Source organism: Bombina bombina, chromosome 1 (genome assembly GCF_027579735.1).
Source record: "Bombina bombina isolate aBomBom1 chromosome 1, aBomBom1.pri, whole genome shotgun sequence".
Classification (NCBI taxonomy): Eukaryota; Metazoa; Chordata; class Amphibia; order Anura; family Bombinatoridae; genus Bombina; species Bombina bombina.
Window position 1 is genome coordinate 1,140,954,939 of NC_069499.1, and position 18,992 is coordinate 1,140,973,930.

At 38.0% G+C, this 18,992-nt stretch overlaps 1 protein-coding gene across 3 annotated transcripts in view; it reads right to left on the bottom strand.

Moving 5' to 3' along the window:
• LOC128645807 (signal transducer and activator of transcription 5B) overlaps positions 1 to 18,992 on the bottom strand; it is a 981,630-nt gene that overhangs the window by 261,010 nt on the left and 701,628 nt on the right. For all 3 annotated transcript variants that reach the window (XM_053699073.1, XM_053699081.1, XM_053699087.1), the window contains 2 exons: positions 16,078 to 16,208; positions 15,686 to 15,837 (listed from right to left, as the gene is read on the bottom strand). In XM_053699073.1, coding sequence (XP_053555048.1) covers positions 15,686 to 15,837; positions 16,078 to 16,208 — 283 coding nt within the window. The remainder of the gene's footprint in view (positions 1 to 15,685; positions 15,838 to 16,077; positions 16,209 to 18,992) is intronic.

Consider the following 18,992-nt stretch of genomic DNA (forward strand, 5'->3'; position numbering starts at 1 on the left):
TCAATATCAGAATCCTCTGAAAAATCATCATCAGAAACCGACAAATCAGAATGATGATGTTCATTTAAAAATTCATCTGAAAAATGTGAAGTTTTAAAAGACCTTTTACGTTTACTGGAAGGAGGAATAACAGACATAGCCTTCCTAATAGATTTAGAAACAAAATCTCTTATATTAACAGGAACATCCTGAGTATTAGATGTTGATGGAACAGCAACAGGTAATGGAATATTACTAATGGAAATACTATCTGCATTAGCAAGCTTATCATGACATTCATCAGAAATTACAACCGGAGGCACAGTTACCACAAGTTTACAGCAGATACACTTAACTTTGGTAGAACCAGCATCAGGCAGTGTTTTTCCAGAAGTAGCTTCTGATCCAGGGTCAATCTGAGACATCTTGCAATATGTAAGAGAAAAAACAACATATAAAGCAAAATCTATCAAATTCCTTAAAAGGCAGTTTCAGGAATGGGAAAAAATGCCAATGAACAAGCCTCTAACAACCAGAAGCAAATGAAAAATGAGACTTAAATAATGTGAGAAAAAAGGTGGAGACAATAATGACGCCCAAATTTTTTTGGCGCCAAAAAAGCCACCCACATTATTGGCGCCAAAATGCTTTTGGCGCCAAGAATGACGCCACATATGGTGACGCCGACATTTTTGGCGCAAAACGTCAAAAAAATGACGCAAACACGAACAACTTCCGGCGACAAGTATGACGCCGGAAATGACAAAGAAATTTTTTGCGCCAAAAAAGTCTGCGCCAAGAATGACGCAATAAAATGAAGCATTTTCAGCCCCCGCGAGCCTAACAGCCCACAGGGAAAAAAGTCAATTTTTAAGGTAAGAAAAATGTTTTATTCATATGCATTATCCCAAATAATGAAACTGACTGTCTGAAATAAGGAATATTGATCATCCTGAATCAAGGCAAGTATATGTTTAAACACATATATTTAGAACTTTATATAAAAGTGCCCAACCATAGCTTAGAGTGCCACACAGAAAATAAGGCTTACTTACCCCAGGACACTCATCTACATGTAGTAGAAAGCCAAACCAGTACTGAAACGAGAATCAGTAGAGGTAATGGTATATAAGAGTATATCGTCGATCTGAAAAGGGAGGTAAGAGATGAATCTCTACGACCGATAACAGAGAACCTATGAAATAGATCCCTTAGAAGGAGACCATTGAATTCAAATAGGCAATACTCTCTTCACATCCCTCTGACATTCACTGCACACTGAGAGGAAAACCGGGCTCCAGCCTGCTGCGAAGCGCATATCAACGTAGAATCTAGCACAAACTTACTTCACCACCTCCACAGGAGGCAAAGTTTGTAAAACTGATTTGTGGGTGTGGTGAGGGGTGTATTTATAGGCATTTTGAGGTTTGGGAAACTTTGCCCCTCCTGGTAGGAATGTATATCCCATACGTCACTAGCTCATGGACTCTTGCTAATTACATGAAAGAAACGTTCTTTATAAATCATGCAAACGTTTAACATACTAAGCCATAAGAGCAAGTAACATGAATATTACCCTTTACTGCAAGCATGATGCCAGTCGTTTGTTAAATCACTGCAATCAGGCTTACCTTAAATATATCAGGCACTGTCAGCATTTTCTAGACCTTATCTCTCTAGAAAAAAATATACTGAACACACCTCAGCGCAGTTAATTCTGCAGGCCGTTCCCCCAGCTGAAGTTTTCCCATACTCTTCAGTTATGTGTGAGAACAGCAGTGGACCTTAGTTACAACCTGCTAAGATCATCAAAAACCTCAGGCAAAACTCTTCTTCTAATTTCTGCCTGAGTTAAAAACAGTACAACGCCGGTACCGTTTAAAAATAACAAACTTTTGATTGAAGATAAACTACACTAATTCACCACATCTCTCTTGATGCTTCCTTTCTTGTCGAGAGCTGCAAGAGAATGACTGAAGGTGGCAGTTAGGGGAGGAGCTATATAGACAGCTCTGCTGTGGGTGATCCTCTTGCAGCTTCCTGTGGGAGAATATCCCACAAGTAATGGATGAATCCGTGGACTGGATACACCTTACAAGAGAAACATTCACTTTTGCCACATTTTTTCATAAGACAAGAAGTATTTTCTTTTTTCTTTTTTGTCAATTCTACTAATGCATGCTTGAAAATCTAAATAGGAATGATCCAGAAAACTATGTATCTAACATGTTCTCTGTGGGCATTATATATGTATAATTGCTAATGATTGTGGTTTGCATATTAAACTGAATTCATATCACTTGTTTATTTACAACTCTGTACTGATTGCAGACTTCCTCTTATGCTGCAATTCCCATAGTGCAATCCTGTTTCTGCAACACAGTGATTTACAGTAACAGTGTAGATGAAGCTGTGTATGTGACTTGCATTGCATTTGATGCCACAGCAAATTATTTCACATTAACTTATGAAACCTCAGAAGTTTCTTCATGAATTTATATCACAAATATTGTGCCAGTCTAACAAACAAAGCAGGAGGTAGGTGTTTGTCAGCTGCTATAATGCATTTTTTGTTGTATTTTTCCCTTTTTAGCAAAATATTCTATTGATTAATTTTACAAACGATGTGTTTGTGCTATGATGCTATATGCAGTACTCAACCAGTAGGCAGACAAAGAGAAACACGGTGCTGAGATAAAGATTTAACATCTTCATTATATCACTTGGTGGCACAATAAAAAAAAATCCTTTATATGAGTAAATTAAAACTATGGAAAAGTATGTTTTCTATACTCCAAAATGCACAGAGAAGACAAAAAGTGAGTTAATGATAAGTACACATGTGTGTAATCACCTATCACCAGCTAGCTCCCAGTAGTGAATTGCTGCTGAGGATATGTACATGTGTTTTTTTAACAAAGGATACAAAAATAACAAAGTAAACTTGATAAAAGAAGTTAAAGTTTGGCTGATTCAGATGGAATCTTTTAAGATTGCCCTTTTTCATGTAAAACTAGCACTTTATTTTGGTTTTGTTGTGTTTTTGTTTATATATTTTACTTTATTTTGTCATACCAACCAATTGACAAAATACAGTGATTAATAGGGTATAATTTTTTTGTCACTTAAACAAGTATTATACTTGCCATGTTTGGTATACAGTTAAATAAGGAATGGTGAGCAAAGGGGGGGGGGGCTCTTTGCCCTAAAATGCCCGGGCCTTTTTTTGATCCCAGTCCGGCCCCGGAGATGAGCAATTGTCCGGTGAAAAATAACAGTGAGAGCAGAAATGTGACCTTTCAAAGAACTGGTAGAAGACCTTTCTGCAAGCCATCTTTAAGAAACTCAAGAATTCTAGGAATCCTAAAAGATGATTGCTTAACCTGGAAGCCATGAGATCTATCTCTAGTAGGCCCTAAAGATTCACAAACTGACTGAATACATCTGAATGAAGAGACCATTCCCCTGGATAGATTGTCTGACGACTGAGAAAATCTGCTTCCCAATTGTCTACTCCTGGAACATGAACACCAGATATATAACAATGATGGATCTCTGACCAATCCAGAATTCTATGAACTTCTTTCATCACCAAGGAACTCCTGGTTCCCCCTGGTGATTGATATAAGCCACAGCTGTAACATTGTCTAACTGAAAGAAAGATTCTATCGTTAACTAGGGCCAAAAAAGAAGAGTCCTGTGAAATGCTCGGAGTTGCAAAATATTTATGGGCAACTTGGCTTCCCAGGGTGCCCAAATTCATTAAGAAAGACGTGAACACCATACAGAACCCCAGCCGGACAGACTTGCATCTGTTGAAATTATAGTCAAAAGAGGACAAGCAATCATTAACTTTGAAATCCTTGTTTCTGTTAGAGACAATGTCATGGAGACTGAATCTATTTAAAAAGTCAGAAAAGGGATCATTGTCTAAGGAATCAAATAACTTTTTGGGAAATTTATATTCCAACCATGAAGCTGAAGAAATGACAACAGTTGTTATACATAAGATTCTGCTAAAAGTATAGATGGAGCTTGAACCAAAATATCGTCCAAATAGGGGAAAACAGTAATCTCGAACTTTTGTAAAGATTCTTGTTGCAGTGGCCAGATCAAATGGAAGAGCCACAAACTGATAATGTTTGTCCAGAAAGGCAAACCTCAGAAACTGGTAATGATCCAAATGAATAGGAACATGCAGACAGGCATCCTTTAAGTCTGTGGTTGACATATAGTGACCTTGCTGAATAAAAGTAAGGATAGTCCTGATGGTTTCCATCTTGAAAGTTGGAATCCTGACAAATTTGTTAAAAAGTTCCCTCTTTTTTTGGAACTATGACTAGATTTGAGTAAAACCTGTTCCCCTGCTCTAAAGGAGAAACTGGGACTATACCCTCTATAGATTCTAGACATGAACCAGATTGAAGAAAAGCCTGAGCTATCATTATGTTCCTTGGAACCCTTGAAAGAAAAAAATTAGATACCCTTGAGAGACAAATTTTACAGCGTGTGACGTCATCAGCGGTTGCCGCGACAGGAAGACAGAGAGACCGCTCGATGCCGGGTGCAGCACAGGCTGTGAAGGCAGTATAGAAGACAATTGCAAGCAGAGGGTTGTTTGCAATTACCAATAGTGCGGTGCTACAGAAGTGCGGTGGGAACAAGAACCGCCAAAGTAAAAATCCAAAAGAAGCAATGATCTGAGCACTCGGGGGCAAGTAAAATCCTTAGTAAATCTTTATTGAAGTAAGAGTAAAAACTGCATCTCAATGCAGGTGAGCAAGGACAGCAATCCTGACGCGTTTCGCGCCCCCTAGTGGCGCTTAGTCATAGGAATAGGTGCTAGAGGTGTCTGTGGTATACTTAAAGGGGCGACTGACCAATCACTGACCTATGATAAGTATCATTGGACGCCGCCCCCGAAAGAACACCCACAGCACAAGAAAAAATGTTTTGGACTTGACATTGGAAGGAGTGGCAGTTGATGATTCAATTATATCAAGCACGTATAGAAAACCTACTGCGGGCAATACCATTTTACATGCCCGATCAGCCCATCCGCCGCACCTTCTCAAATCCCCCGAGTGCTCAGATCATTGCTTCTTTTACAAATTTTACAGCCCAAGGGTCTAGAACTGTGTGAAACCATGCATCCTAAAAAAACCTGCCCCCTACCAGATGGACTGAGGGCCGCACCTTCATGCTGACTTAGAAGTAGGGGTGGAATTCTTGGACTGCTTCTGACCTTTCCTGGAACCAGAAAAAATAACAAATAGACTAGAAATCTTCCTGAAATCTTTAGTAGCTTCAACATAATATTTCAAAGCTCTTACCACATCCAAAGAATGTAAGGATTTCTCCAAAGAATTCTTAGGATTAGGATACAAAGAAGGGACAACAATTTCTCTATTAATGTTGTTAGAATTCACAATCTTAGGTAAGAATTTAAAAGAAGTCGGTAGGGGCTGCATTGCTTCGTTATATGCTTGCTGTGTCCTTCTCTGCTGCCCTGCAGGGTTGGGATTCAGTCAGAGTGAAAGGAGGAAACATGCGATTGAACAGGGCAGGTTGCAAAGATACATGTTAACCCCTGTCAGCAGATGGATCCATTTCTCTGCCCTGTAGAGCCACTTCTTTGCGGTTCTTGGAAGAGGGAGTGAAATGGAACAGAAGCATGGAAGAGAAGTTGGATCTGATACTTGCCAAATATAATACATCTCCTACTGATTTCATTGTTCCTGTGATTGTGTACAGAGGAACGACTAATATGTCTGAAGAACATTCCAACAATATGAGGAAGTTTATATCAAGGGCCTTTGATGTCACAAGTATTTTTCCTATTGTTCTGATCATGGAGGCAGGGGAAAGTTTGGACAAGATCAGCAATACGTTTTCATTGCTTGGAGTGAGCCATGTTTGTTCCCTTAAGAATTTCAGCACAGAGAAACCTGAGCGAACCCCCGAAACCGACGCTGAAATCATGAACTTTCTGACTGTGTGTATTAACGAGGCTGACAGAGGCCTACGAAAAAGACAGAGGCTAGGTAGAGATGATGAATACAAGAGGCAAGTTAAGGAACAAATGAGGATGGAGTTAGAATTAGAGAGAGAGAGAGTGAGAAAACAGATGAAGGGGCAAAACACCACTGTAGTCACCGAGATGAAGACACTGAAAACGGTTAAGTTACCAGAGTTCAGAAGTCTCTGTGCTTAGCTCAAAACCAGACTCAATGGCTACTAATTAGATTTTATCATCCCCTTTTTTATTTTGGTCAAGTGAATTGTCTTTAGTTCCATATATTGTGACCAGTGATATAACTTACCGTCTTATAAAGGGAGATGCTAGGGATTTGCATTCGGGTGTTTAGCTCTTTTTTCAGAGCTGGATTTCTTCTTGTGAAAGTCTGGATTTGCACAGATCTTTGTAGTTGCACTTTCACAAGCTGAATGCTGCTGGCGGCAGCCATATTTGGCATTCGTTTTATAATGATACACCCAAATACACATCCCTAGGAGACACTTATATATCCATGGAAGCTCACATACAGATGGTCATTATATATCATGTTATCCTACTTGAAGTTGGTGATTATATAATATGTAATTCATAATTATTTTTGAATTTCTGAATCTAACATTTTAGACCAGTTGTTTTTCTCATGGGATAATGGGAGTCCATGATGGTTGTTGTTCAAAGTTATAATTTTGTTTACCTGTCCAAATGTCCTAGATAAAAACCCAGGTAGAAGATTTTTTTTCTGGGAATATAAAGGGAGTGATCAATCCTATCACCCATGCAGAATATTAGTTAAAACAATAGAGAATTTATCATTATTTTGGGGTTTATTTTTCAAATGGAAAAATGTGCTGTCTTGCATTATAGAATATTAAATGGTTATTCAAAAAAAAAAAAAAAAAAAAAAGAAGTCTGCAAAACCGCCTTATCCTGATGAAAAATCAGAAAAAGAGATTCAAAAGAAAGAGCAGATAATTCAGAAACTCTTCTAGCAGAAGAGATGGCCAAAAGGGACAACAGTTTCCAAGAAAGTAGTTTAATGTCCAAAGAATGCATAGGCTTAAACCAAGGAGCCTGTAAAGCCTTCAAAACTAAATTAAGACTCCAAGGAGAAGAGATTGATTTAATGACAGGGTTGATACGGACCAAAGCCTGTACAAAACAATGAATATCAGGAAGCTTAGCAATCCTTCTGTGAAATAAAACAGAAAGAGCAGAGATTTTTCCGTTCAAGGAACTTGCAGACAAACCCTTATCCAAACCATCCTGAAGAAACTGTAAAATTCTAGGAATTCTAAAAGAATGCCAAGAGAATTTATGAGAAGAACACCATGAAATATAAGTCTTCCAAACTCGATAATAAATCTTCCTAGAAACTGATTTACAAGTCTGTAACATAGTATTAATCACTGGGTCAGAGAAACCTCTATGACTAAGCACTAGGCATTCAATTTCCATACCTTCAAATTTAATGATTTGAGATCCTGATGGAAAAACGGACCTTGAGACAGAAGGTCTAGCCTTAAAGGAAGTGGCCAAGGTTGGCAACTGGACATTCGAACAAGATCCGCATACCAAAACCTGTGAGGCCATGCTGGAGCTACCAGAAACACAAACAATTGTTCCATGATGATTTTGGAGATCACTCATGGAAGAAGAATTAGAGGTGGGAAACTGTCAACGCATCCACTGCTTCCGTCTGAGAATCCCTGGACCTGGACAGGTATCTGCGAAGTTTCTTGTTTAGATGAGAAGCCATCAGATCTATTTCTGGAAGACCACACATCTGAGAAAACGCATCCGGATGGAGGGACCACTTCCCATGATGTAAAGTCTGACGGCTGAGATAATCCGCTTCCCAATGGTCTATACCTGGGATATGAACCGCAGAAATTAGACAGGCACTGAATTCCGCCCAAGCAAGTATCCGAGATGCTTCTTGTGAGTCCCACCCTGATGACTGACATATGCCACAGTTGTGATATTGTCTGTCTGAAAACAAATGAACGGTTCTCTCTTCAACAGAGGCCAAACCTGAAGAGCCCTGAAAATCGCACAGAGTTCCAAAATATCGATTGGTAATCTCGCCTCTTGAGATTTCCAAACCCCTTTGTGCTGTCAGAGATCCCCAGACAGCTCCCCAACCTGAAAGACTTGCATCTGTTGTGACTACAGTCCAGGTTGGACGAACAAAAGAGGCCCCTAGAACTATACGATGGTGATCTAACCACTAAGTCAGAGATAGTTGAACATTAGGATTTTAAGGATATTAATTGTGATATCTTTGTATAATCCCTGCACCACTGGTTCAAGCTGAAACCAATTTTAATATTCTCTTGTCTGTTAGAGACAGAGTCGTGGACACTGAATCTATCTGGAAACCTAAAAAGGTGACCCTTGTCTGAGGAATCAAAGAACTTTTTGGTAAATTGATCCTCCAACCATGTCTTTGACAACACTAGTTGATTTCTGAGATTCTGCAGAATGTAAAGACTGAGCTAGTAACAAGATATCGTCCAAATAAGGAAACACCGCAATACCCCGTTCTCTGATTACAGAGAGTAGGGCACAGAGAACCTTTGAAAACATTCTTGGAGCTGTCGCTAGGCCAAATGGAAGAGCGACAAATTGGTAATGCTTGTCTAGAAAAGAGAATCTCAGAAACTGATAATGATCTGGATGAATCGGAATATGAAGATATGCATCTTGTAAGTCTATTGTGGACATATAATGCCCTTGCTGAACAAAAGGCAGAATAGTCCTTATAGTCACCATTTTGAAAGTTGGTACTCTTACATAACGATTCAAAATTTTTAAATCCAGAACTGGCCTGAATGAATTTTCTTTCTTTGGGACAATGAATAGATTTGAATAAGACCTAAGACCCTGTTCCTGAAACGGAACTGGTATGATTACCCCTGAAAGCTCCAGGTCTGAAACACACTTTAGGAAAGTTTGAGCATTTACTGGATTTGCTGGAATGCATGAGAGAAAAAATCTTCTCACAGGAGGTCTTACTTTGAATCATATTTGGTACCTTTTGAGAGATAATACTCTGAATCCATTGATTTTGGACAGAATCTGCCCAAATTTTTTGGAAGAATCTTAATCTGCCCCCTACCAGCTGAGCTGGAATGAGGGCCGTACCTTCATACAGACTTGGGTGCTGGCTTTGATTTCTTAAAATGTTTGGATTTACTCCAACTTGAAGGTTTCCAAATGGAACCAGATTCTTTGGGGGAAGGATTAGGTTTCTGTTCCTTATTTTGTCGAAAGGAACGAAAACGGTTAGAAGCTTTATATTTATCCTTAGGTCTTTAATCCTGAGGCAAAAAAACTCCCTTCCCCCCAGTGACAGTTGAAATAATTGAATCCAACTGAGAACCAAATAACTTATTACCTTGCAAAGAAAGAGATAGTAATCTAGACTTAGATACCATTTCAGCATTCCAAGATTTAAGCCACAAAGCTCTCCTAGCTAAAATGGCTAAAGACATAGATAGAGTTTTGCATAACCAACACTGTTATATTAATACACTTTTTAATTATGGGATTGCCTCTGCAGACTGCCCCTTAACTATGGCACACATGAATTAGCACTATCTAGCTGTGAAAAGCTAAAAAAAAATGCACTGACATAAGAGGCGACCTTCAAGGGACTACAAACAGAATTTTAACGTTTACTAGTTTTAACATCAAGAGGACTAGTTTCCTCAATATCCAATGTAATCAACACTTTTAACAAAGAACAAATATACTCCATTTTAAACAAATAAGTAGATTTGTCAGTGTCAATATCTGAGGAAGGATCTTCTGAATCAGATAGATCCTCGTCAGAGGAGGATAATTTAGTATGTTGTAGGTCATTTGAAATTTCATCAACTTTATGAGAAGTTTTAAAAGACCTTTTACATTTATTAGAAGGCGGGATGGCAGACAAAGCCTTCTGAATTGCATCAGCAATAACATCTTTTAAATTCACAGGTATATCTTGTACATTAGATATTGAAGGAACAACAGGCAATGTACTATTACTGATGGACACATTCTCTGCATGTAAAAGCTTATCATGAGAACTATTACATACCACAGCTGGAGATATAATCTCCACACATTTACAACAAATGCACTTAGCTTTGGTAGAACTGTTATCAGGCAGCAGGGTTCCAACAATGGTTTCTGAGACAGGATCAGATTGAGACATCTTGCAAATGTAAGAGAAAAAACAACATATAAAGCAAAATGATCAATTTCCTTATATGTCAGTTTCAGGAATGGGAATAAAATGCAAACAGCATAGCCCTCTGATAGAAAAAAAGTCAAGAGGCATATAGGAATGGGGTGCTAACAACATCTGGAAATGACACACTCGCATCATTGAAGACGCAACCTTGTGAAAGGAACTCTGCGTCAACTAAGACCCCAGAAAAGACAAATTTTGCATCATCGAACATAACTTTGCGCCAAAAATGACGTAATATACTTTGGCATTTTGCGCCCTAGCGAGCCTAATTTTGCCCGAGAAATAACTATACCCCAGGTAAGAATTTTTTTTCCCCCTAAAAAATGCTTTTCCCAAATATGAAACTGACAGTCTGCAAAAGGAAATATACATACACCTTACTCATGGCAAATATAAGTACAATACATATATTTAGAACTTTATATAAATACATAAAGTGCCAAACCATAGCTGAGAGTGTCTTAAGTAATGAAAACATACTTACCAAAAGACACCCATCCATATATAGCAGATAGCCAAACCAGTACTGAAACAGTTATCAGTAGAGGTAATGGAATATGAGAGTATATCGTCGATCTGAATAAGGGAGGTAGGAGATGAATCTCTACGACCGATAACAGAGAACCTATAAAATAGATCTCTGTGAGAAAAATAATTGCATTCAATAGGTGATACTCCGTTCACATCCCTCTGACATTCACTGTACTCAGAGAGGAATCGGGCTTCAAAATGCTGAGAAGCGCATATCAACGTAGAATCTAAGCACAAACTTACTTCACCACTTCCATAGGAGGCAAAGTTTGTAAAACTGAATTGTGGGTGTGGTGAGGGGTGTATTTATAGGCATTTTGAGGTTTGGGAAACTTTGCCCCTCCTGGTAGGATTGTATATCCCATACGTCACTAGCTCATGGACTCTTGCCAATTACATGAAAGAAGGCACCAAGGCACACTTTGATCACATGCACGCGCACACATACACACTCCGCTAAAAACTGAGCAAAAAAAGTAACACACACATAAAAAATAAAAGAAGGTCCCCCTGAGCCCATAAAAGTATTCAGTATGTGCTGATGAAACAATCACTAATAATTACTATAAAGGTGGAAGGGTTTATATAAAGCTCTGCATTTTGGGAATCTCTGCCTCCTCCTAGTGGCAAGAAAGGCAATTCCCAGAAGTAATGGATTGTGGACTCATCACCTATTTGAAAAAAATTAACACATTAGAGCAGGGGCAAACTTGGGCAGGGTGGCAATTGCCCCCAGATTATGTAATTAGGGCTGGTGATGGTGCATAACAGTGACAGGCAAACCATTTAAATGTTTTTACCTGACATTGCAGGTGTACCAGTTTCTGTCCTCACACAACTGCTTATTCCCTCAGTTTGCTAGTCTGTTGAAGTTCCTGTGCAGTTAGTGACTCACAAAAATGGGAGTGGCTGTCTGCGCAAATCCTCAGGTGCTAGGCTAACCTTCTTCCCTCCAAGCTTGTGCTGCTATATGCTGCTGAGGTAGGGGAAGTGCAGAATGGGTGTAGGAGCCAGCAGGTGCTCAGGTGCAGAATGGTTGTGGGGCCAGCTGGTGCTTAGGTGCAGAATGAGTGTGGGGGCCAGCTGATGTTTAGAAAGTTCAGCATGTGGAGCTGTGCTCTAGGAGGTAATAGTAGAGATAAGCATAGCCAGTAGCAAGTGAGTGTTTCTCTATTTTCTAAAGTGGGTTTGTATGTATATGCGTGTGTCTGTCGACTGTGAGCATGTGAGGTTGATCCTGTGTGTGTCTCACTGTGAGCAAGTGTGTAAGTTTGTTTCTGTGTGTGTATGTATGAGCAAGAGTTTGAATTTGTTCCTCTGTGTGGGCATGTGTGTGCAAGAGTGTGTGATTGTTCCTGTGTGTGTGTGGGCATGTGTGTGCAAGAGTGTGTGATTGTTCCTGTGTGTGTGTGTGTGGGCATGTGTGTGCAAGAGTGTGTGATTGTTCCTGTGTGTGTGTGTGTGGGCATGTGTGTGCAAGAGTGTGTGTTTGTTCCTGTGTGTGTGCGTGTGTGTGTGCAAGTGTAATTTTCTTCCTCTGTGTACATTTGAGTGAGCAAGAGTGTAAGTCTGTTCATAGTGTGTGTAAAACGTGTGATTTTCTTCCTGTGTGTCTGTATGAGCAACAGTGTGAATTTGTTAATGCTTGTGTATGTGTAATGAGCAAGAGTGTGAATTTGTTCCTGCGTGTGTAAGAATGTGAATTTATTCATCTGTGTGTGTGCGCATGTGTGTGAGCAAGATTGTGAGTTTATTTGTGTCTGGATTATAAATGTCACCATGGCCAAAAGTTGCCAGTACAAATTTCTACATTTTTCACATAGTATGCAATTAATGGATTTACAGCTATGGAATCTAATATCTTATTTGTTTTCTTTCTAATTGGCTAATATAGAAGGAGAGAGATCAACCTTGAGAAAAAAAGGAAAAACCTGCTCTAGATTTCTCAAAAAATAGCTTTCGCCAAAATAACTTAAAGGGACAGTCTACTTAAAGATTTGTATTGTTTAAAAAGATAATCCCTTTATTACCCATTCCCCAGTTTTGCATAACCAACACTGTTATACTAAAACACTTTTTAATTATGGGATTGCCTCTGCAGACTGCCCCGTAACTCTGCTTTTTTTTTTTTTTTTTTTACAACCTTGCATTCTACCAATTAGTGCTGACACATGCATAACTCCATAGGAGTGAACACAATGTTATGTATATGACACACATGAATTAGCACTATCTAGCTGTGAAAAGCTAAAATAAAATGCACTGACATAAGAGGCGACCTTCAAGGGACTACAAAACAGCATATGAGCCTACTTAGGTTTAGCTTTCAAAAAGGAATATCAAGACAGCAAAGCAAATTTGATGATGAAAGTAATTTCATTTTGACTTTACTGTCCCTTTAAATAAATATGGTTGGAATGCATAGTGATTTTTTGTGTGTGTCAGTATAAGCTGATAAAACTATCTGAATGTTTAACAGTGATTTGCACTTAAGATCATAATGCAATGAGAGCAAAATAAGTGCTTAAAGGACACAGTGGATATGATTCCTGTAGGGTTTGAATAAGAGGTGATATACTAATAGTTAGAAAGTATTTTTACAATGATCAGATTTTCATGAAACCAAATAAAATCTATTTTGTGGTAAAGATAGAACATGCAATTTTAAACAACTTTCCAATTTACTTCTATCAAATTTGCTGAAGTAGCAGTGATGCACTACTGAGAGCTAGCTGAGCACATTTAGTGAGCAAATCACAAGAGGCAAATTTGTGCAGGCAGTAATAACCAGCTAGCATTCAGTAGTGTAGTATATGTACATATTCTTTTTTTAACAAAGGATAACAACAAGGGATTTTCCTATCCCTTTATGATACTGATTACCGCAGACTTCTAAAAGAAAATTAAATTATTTCATATTGCCATCTTTTCATGTAGTAGTTTCTACAATGTTAAACAGGAAATACTGCATTTTAGAGAAATTGCTAAAATCTAGTTAAAAAAACTACCTTACAAGACATCATATTTAATTCTCCACGGGTAAGAGGTATTCTACATTCTCAGGATATTTGGATTTTAGTTAGCAGCCTAAAGAAAAAAATTTGAAAACAAAAAATATGTATTGAACATCACAATCGAGTATGATTGCTTTTATAGTGGTTCACACAATTGCCTCTGGAACAATTTGTTTGGACAGCTTGGTTAGGTTACAGGTATGGGATGTAACTCAACAGTAACATAGATAGACTGCTTTATAAAAGGAATAGTGAGAGAAGCATACCTGATAGCTTGTGATGCATGCTGTCCTCTCTATTAGCTCATTTGTGCTATATAAAGATAATGATTCTAAGCCATAACAACACTATCCCATTCAAAAGGGCAACACATCTCAGAAATGCCAGGCAATACTCACGTGTACAAGAAACTGCTAAACTCAAACATGTATCAGCCTTTTACAATGTACAGTATGTCTATGGTTGGCACTTTCTATCTGACAAAGAAAAGCTGACTGCTAGTCAAATAAATATATATCATAAGAGTTCTGCATTTTACAGGGAAACTAAGAGAGACACCCTGAGTGGGAACTTAAAAACAAAAATGTTGTTAAAAGGCTGCTTTAGCCACTTTTTTTTTGTAATTCTGGGATCTACACCTTCTGCATTCTGCATAGTCCTGGTGACAATCCTAGAGATTTTAAAGCCACTGAATGGTGCAAACACACCATGTACTTGTTTGCCAGTCTACAAACAACTGATAATGATAATACTGTTTTGCCAGTCAATCAAGTGCATGTGCTTAGCACCTTCTATATTGAAATGTGTGTTAAAATAGTATGCTGTAACTTTACAACACCAGCATACAGCTACAATTTGCTGTCTCTTTAAAGGGACATGAAACCGAAACATAGTGGAAGGCTGGAGTAGTTGGCTTGTGTGTTGGCCACCACCTGGTGCAAGTCATTATGGGCTAAATGGACTGGGGGTACGTGAAGAAACAAGCAATGTTTTAATGTTCTGCCTCGTGTCTGTGATTGCATTGTCGCTATGTCAGTGTTGAGGACTGTTTCTTGATTAAAATAATTGGAAAGTGGTTTTAAATTGTATTCTCTATCTGAATCAAGAAAGAAAAATTGTGGGTTACATGTCCATGCTTATTCTCAGGGGTCATGTCTACTACAGTTTCCTCCTCTCCTGACAGTTCATTTATGGGCAGCAGAGAAAATAATAAGTACAGTATGTTACAAGTTAGCAAATCATAAGACAAACTTACATAATGTGATAAAAACATAATGCATTGTCTAAATGTGACAAGCATATGATTGTCTAGATAGAATAAAGAAGTTCAGAAAATCTAGAACAAAATGTTCAGCCAACTTTCTATGCTCTTTTAAACTAATACAACATATTTTGTGGTGCCAGCATCATTACAAAAATAACTACAATTTATAGTAGGTTAAAAATATATCAACATTGTGAAAAGAGGAAGGTGATTATTGTGAGAAAAAGGAGGATATTATTCAAGTATTATAGTAGGTTCAGGATCACAATGTATAAGTGCTTACAGTGCATATGTATTTAAACAGTATTTAATTTGGAAGAGCCATCTCCTGAGTTTTAAAAACAGATCCAGCTTAAGAAGAAGCAATTTAAAGATCTAGCCTGCACATAAGCTAGTTGTTAGGACTAATAGACTTTACTTTTGTTTCATTATGAAATGACAGCTCACATTCTGATAAATGTTACTAAAATGTCAAGATGGGAGAGATGACGGATCACATCCTAAGCCCGGTCTGCTTCAAAATGAAGCCAGGTAGCTTTAGCAAGATGCTTAAAAATCCAAATAAGCAGTGCATGAGTGAGGAACATTGTTTTATCATGATAATGATATATTCGGTATTATTGAGTCAACTGGCATACCAGGTTTGAAGGAGATCCAGGCTGCCCTCGGGAGGTCCCCCATTCCCTGCCAGCTGCTGTCGTCTCTTCCACTGAATCAGCTCATCATCTAAGATGATTGTCTGTTGCTTGCGCAAGAGCTGGAGAGTCTTCTGGTGTTTCTCTGATAAATCCTGAAGAGAAAGTGGAAAATAGCATATGAAGGGGAAGCAAGATAATAAGATTAAGAGTAACATAAAAGAGAGAGGAAGAAAGAAAAATGAAAAGTTTACATTAAAATAAAAGCAAAGAAAAATATTTAGGAAGAGAAATTGAAAATATAAAAAAGAACAAACCAAGTGATATTTTTACATGAGCCATACCCTGCTGGATACAGTAAAGGTATACAACACATTACAAAGCCTCTCTCATACCACTCTGTACTGCTGAAGGGTCTGGGCTTCCCTCTGTAACCATGCTTCAAGTGACGCCTGTCTTTGCTGTAGGGTGGCCTCTCTGGGAAGCCTCTCCTGGGGACTGAGCTGTGAAAGCTGGGAGAACTGAGCTGTGAAGAAAATAAAATGCACATTGTTTACAAAGTATATATGTGTGTGTGTGTACACCTGCAGTCTTCATAATTAAAAATAAAACTATGGTGATTTTACGCATCCTCAGATTAACTATGTTTCTATTCATTATTTGTTAACTGTTTTTCTATAGTTTGATTAAAGTTAGAAAACTCAAGTGTGCACAAATTAATTTCAGTTTCAAATAGACACATTGTTGCAGTACACTTATATTATCACAAAACGTCTATTTTAGCATGAATTTTTACTATGCATGGACATATAATTAATCTCTATATATGCTCTGGCTAAACCATTTGTCTGCTCATAGAGCTGGAGATGTTTTATCTCACATATCTAGATATGGTCCACATGCAAACTCTCATTGAAACAGTGATATAGCTTTTACTTTTAATAAAAATGTATTGACAATACAAAACGTTGTTAGAGATGAATGGTTGAATGTGGATCAATGGTTTAAAATAATGAATGAGTAAAGATAACTTTTTTTAACTTATTTACATAAATAACATTGCCTTTTCATATTCATGATAGAAAACATTTGAGCATTGTCCCTTGAAAATGTGTTGTTTAGCCAGTGCAACCTATCATGGGCTGAACAGCTAAGACTTACATTTTATGTAGAAGACATATACACTCATCATCCACTAGAGGGGAGTATGTTTCTATACAGAACTCAAAAAGTTGGCTTATGAAGCCTGCAAATAGGCTGTACAAGTTAGTGTGTCCGTTGGAAGTCATGACATTTTACATAACCTATCATTGCTCAAATGTGAGCAATACAATAGATCTTTCCTGCTCACCAGGAGGAGACAAAATACCCACAACATATGCTGTGCTTTGCTTTACACCATCTCTAGCATTCCCCTGACACACTCAGTTATGTTTTGCCTCCACCTTGGAGTAGCTAATCGCTGACTTAACTTCTTAGTCCTGTCCTATACTAGTGGTCTTGGGGACTTTACTGCCTGGGTATTAGTTGCCACATGTGATGATTTGTGGACACTCGCCATCATATGAAAGAAATTCCTATTATAAGATGAAATTTCTTTCTAGTTCAAAATGTATAGTATTCAGTTTAAAGAAATAGATGGCTACATTGTGGCCCGACACTTTAGGCTGTTGAAAAAAAGGAGAATAAGAACAATAAAGTGCATATGTAAAAGGCACACACAGACAGTTGGCTATATTGCTTAAACCCTGATTGCTCAGTGAGATCCGTCAAAATAATTAGATCATCCATGCAAAAGAAAAAATATACATTCAGAGCTCTGAAGCTCACTTAGGGTTGCACTCTGTTTCATGATGGTGAGATAAACACAATGAAATGTAGAAGGAAATGCAATGCAAGTTGAAACTATTTTAGATATCTATGTTGTAATCATAGCCTTTAGGAGTATTTATTTGTTTAATCAGTAACAGTGAATTGGATGAACTATGCATTCCTTAGGTACGATTTACATTTATTTTTTTGTAAATACATTGTGGTCTATAAAAAGTTTTTCTTTGTTGGGTTTGCTATGTCATGCCAAACAAATAGATGCTTTGTTACAGATCTTTGAGATGGTGGTGTCATTAAGCTAACAAACATCATCTTATAAGCAGGAAATCTTAGACAGCTAAGTGATACTGAGGTGTACAGGGAGTTAGACCCAGATCCTCTGCCCCAGTTTATGGCATATGTGAGGGAACTATAGCTTTAGAATCAGAGGTTATTACTGAAAAGTTATTTGATTTTCTTATGCCAGAAAACCCAAGATTCCCTAATTTTAAAATTTTTGCCTAAGGTCTATGAGAATCTTTTATGATCCTCCAGATATGCCCATTGTGGCTTCTATAGATTCTTTGTTTAGCCCAATAGCTCAGTTTATAGAGAAGGGCTTAACACCGCTGGTTAGGAAGGGTAGGTCTTATTTGAAAGACACTGGGGATTTTCTATTTAGATTAAATTATTTACTTGATTTACCTACTAAGGTTGTTTTGGCCACCTGGGATGTCTCAAGTTTATATACCCATCAGGATGGTTTGAACAGTACCTGGGAGGCCTTAACCAGATCACGCAAAGATTCTGATACTCCAATCGTTGCGTGCCCCACAAGCTGGACCTCAATGGGGGCAAGCAACGATTGGAGGAAGCCGGATTCGTCATCAATCTGCAAAATACAGAAGGAGATGCAGGAAGAGGATTGGCGGTCTGTTTCCCGTAACAAAATGGTAAGCATTTAAAAAAAATTAAAGTGCCTTTGTATTTTTAGATACTAGGCACTAATTCCTTAAACTCTACAATCACTTTATGGATTATAGCCTAATTTAGGCCCTGAATTTAAAGGGATACTAAACCCAATTTTTTTCTTTATTGATTCAGATAGCACATGCAATTTTAAGCAACTTTCTAATTTACTCCTGCTATCAATTTTTCTTCGTTCTCTTGCTATCTTTATTTAAAAAACAGGCATTTAATGCTTAGGAGCCAGCCCATTTTAGGTTCAGCACCCTGGATAGCGTTTGATTATTGGTGGCTACATTTAGCAAATATATAAGCAAGCATAACCCAGGTTCTCTACCAAAAATGGGCCGGCTCTTAAAGGGACAGTCAACACCAGAGTTTGTGTTATTTAAAAAGATAGATAATCCCTTTATTACCCATTCCCCAATTTTGCATAACCAACACAGTTATAATAATATACTTTTTACCTCTGTGATCACGTTGTATCTAAGCATCTGCAAACTTCCCCCTTATTTCAGTTCTTTTGACAGCCTGC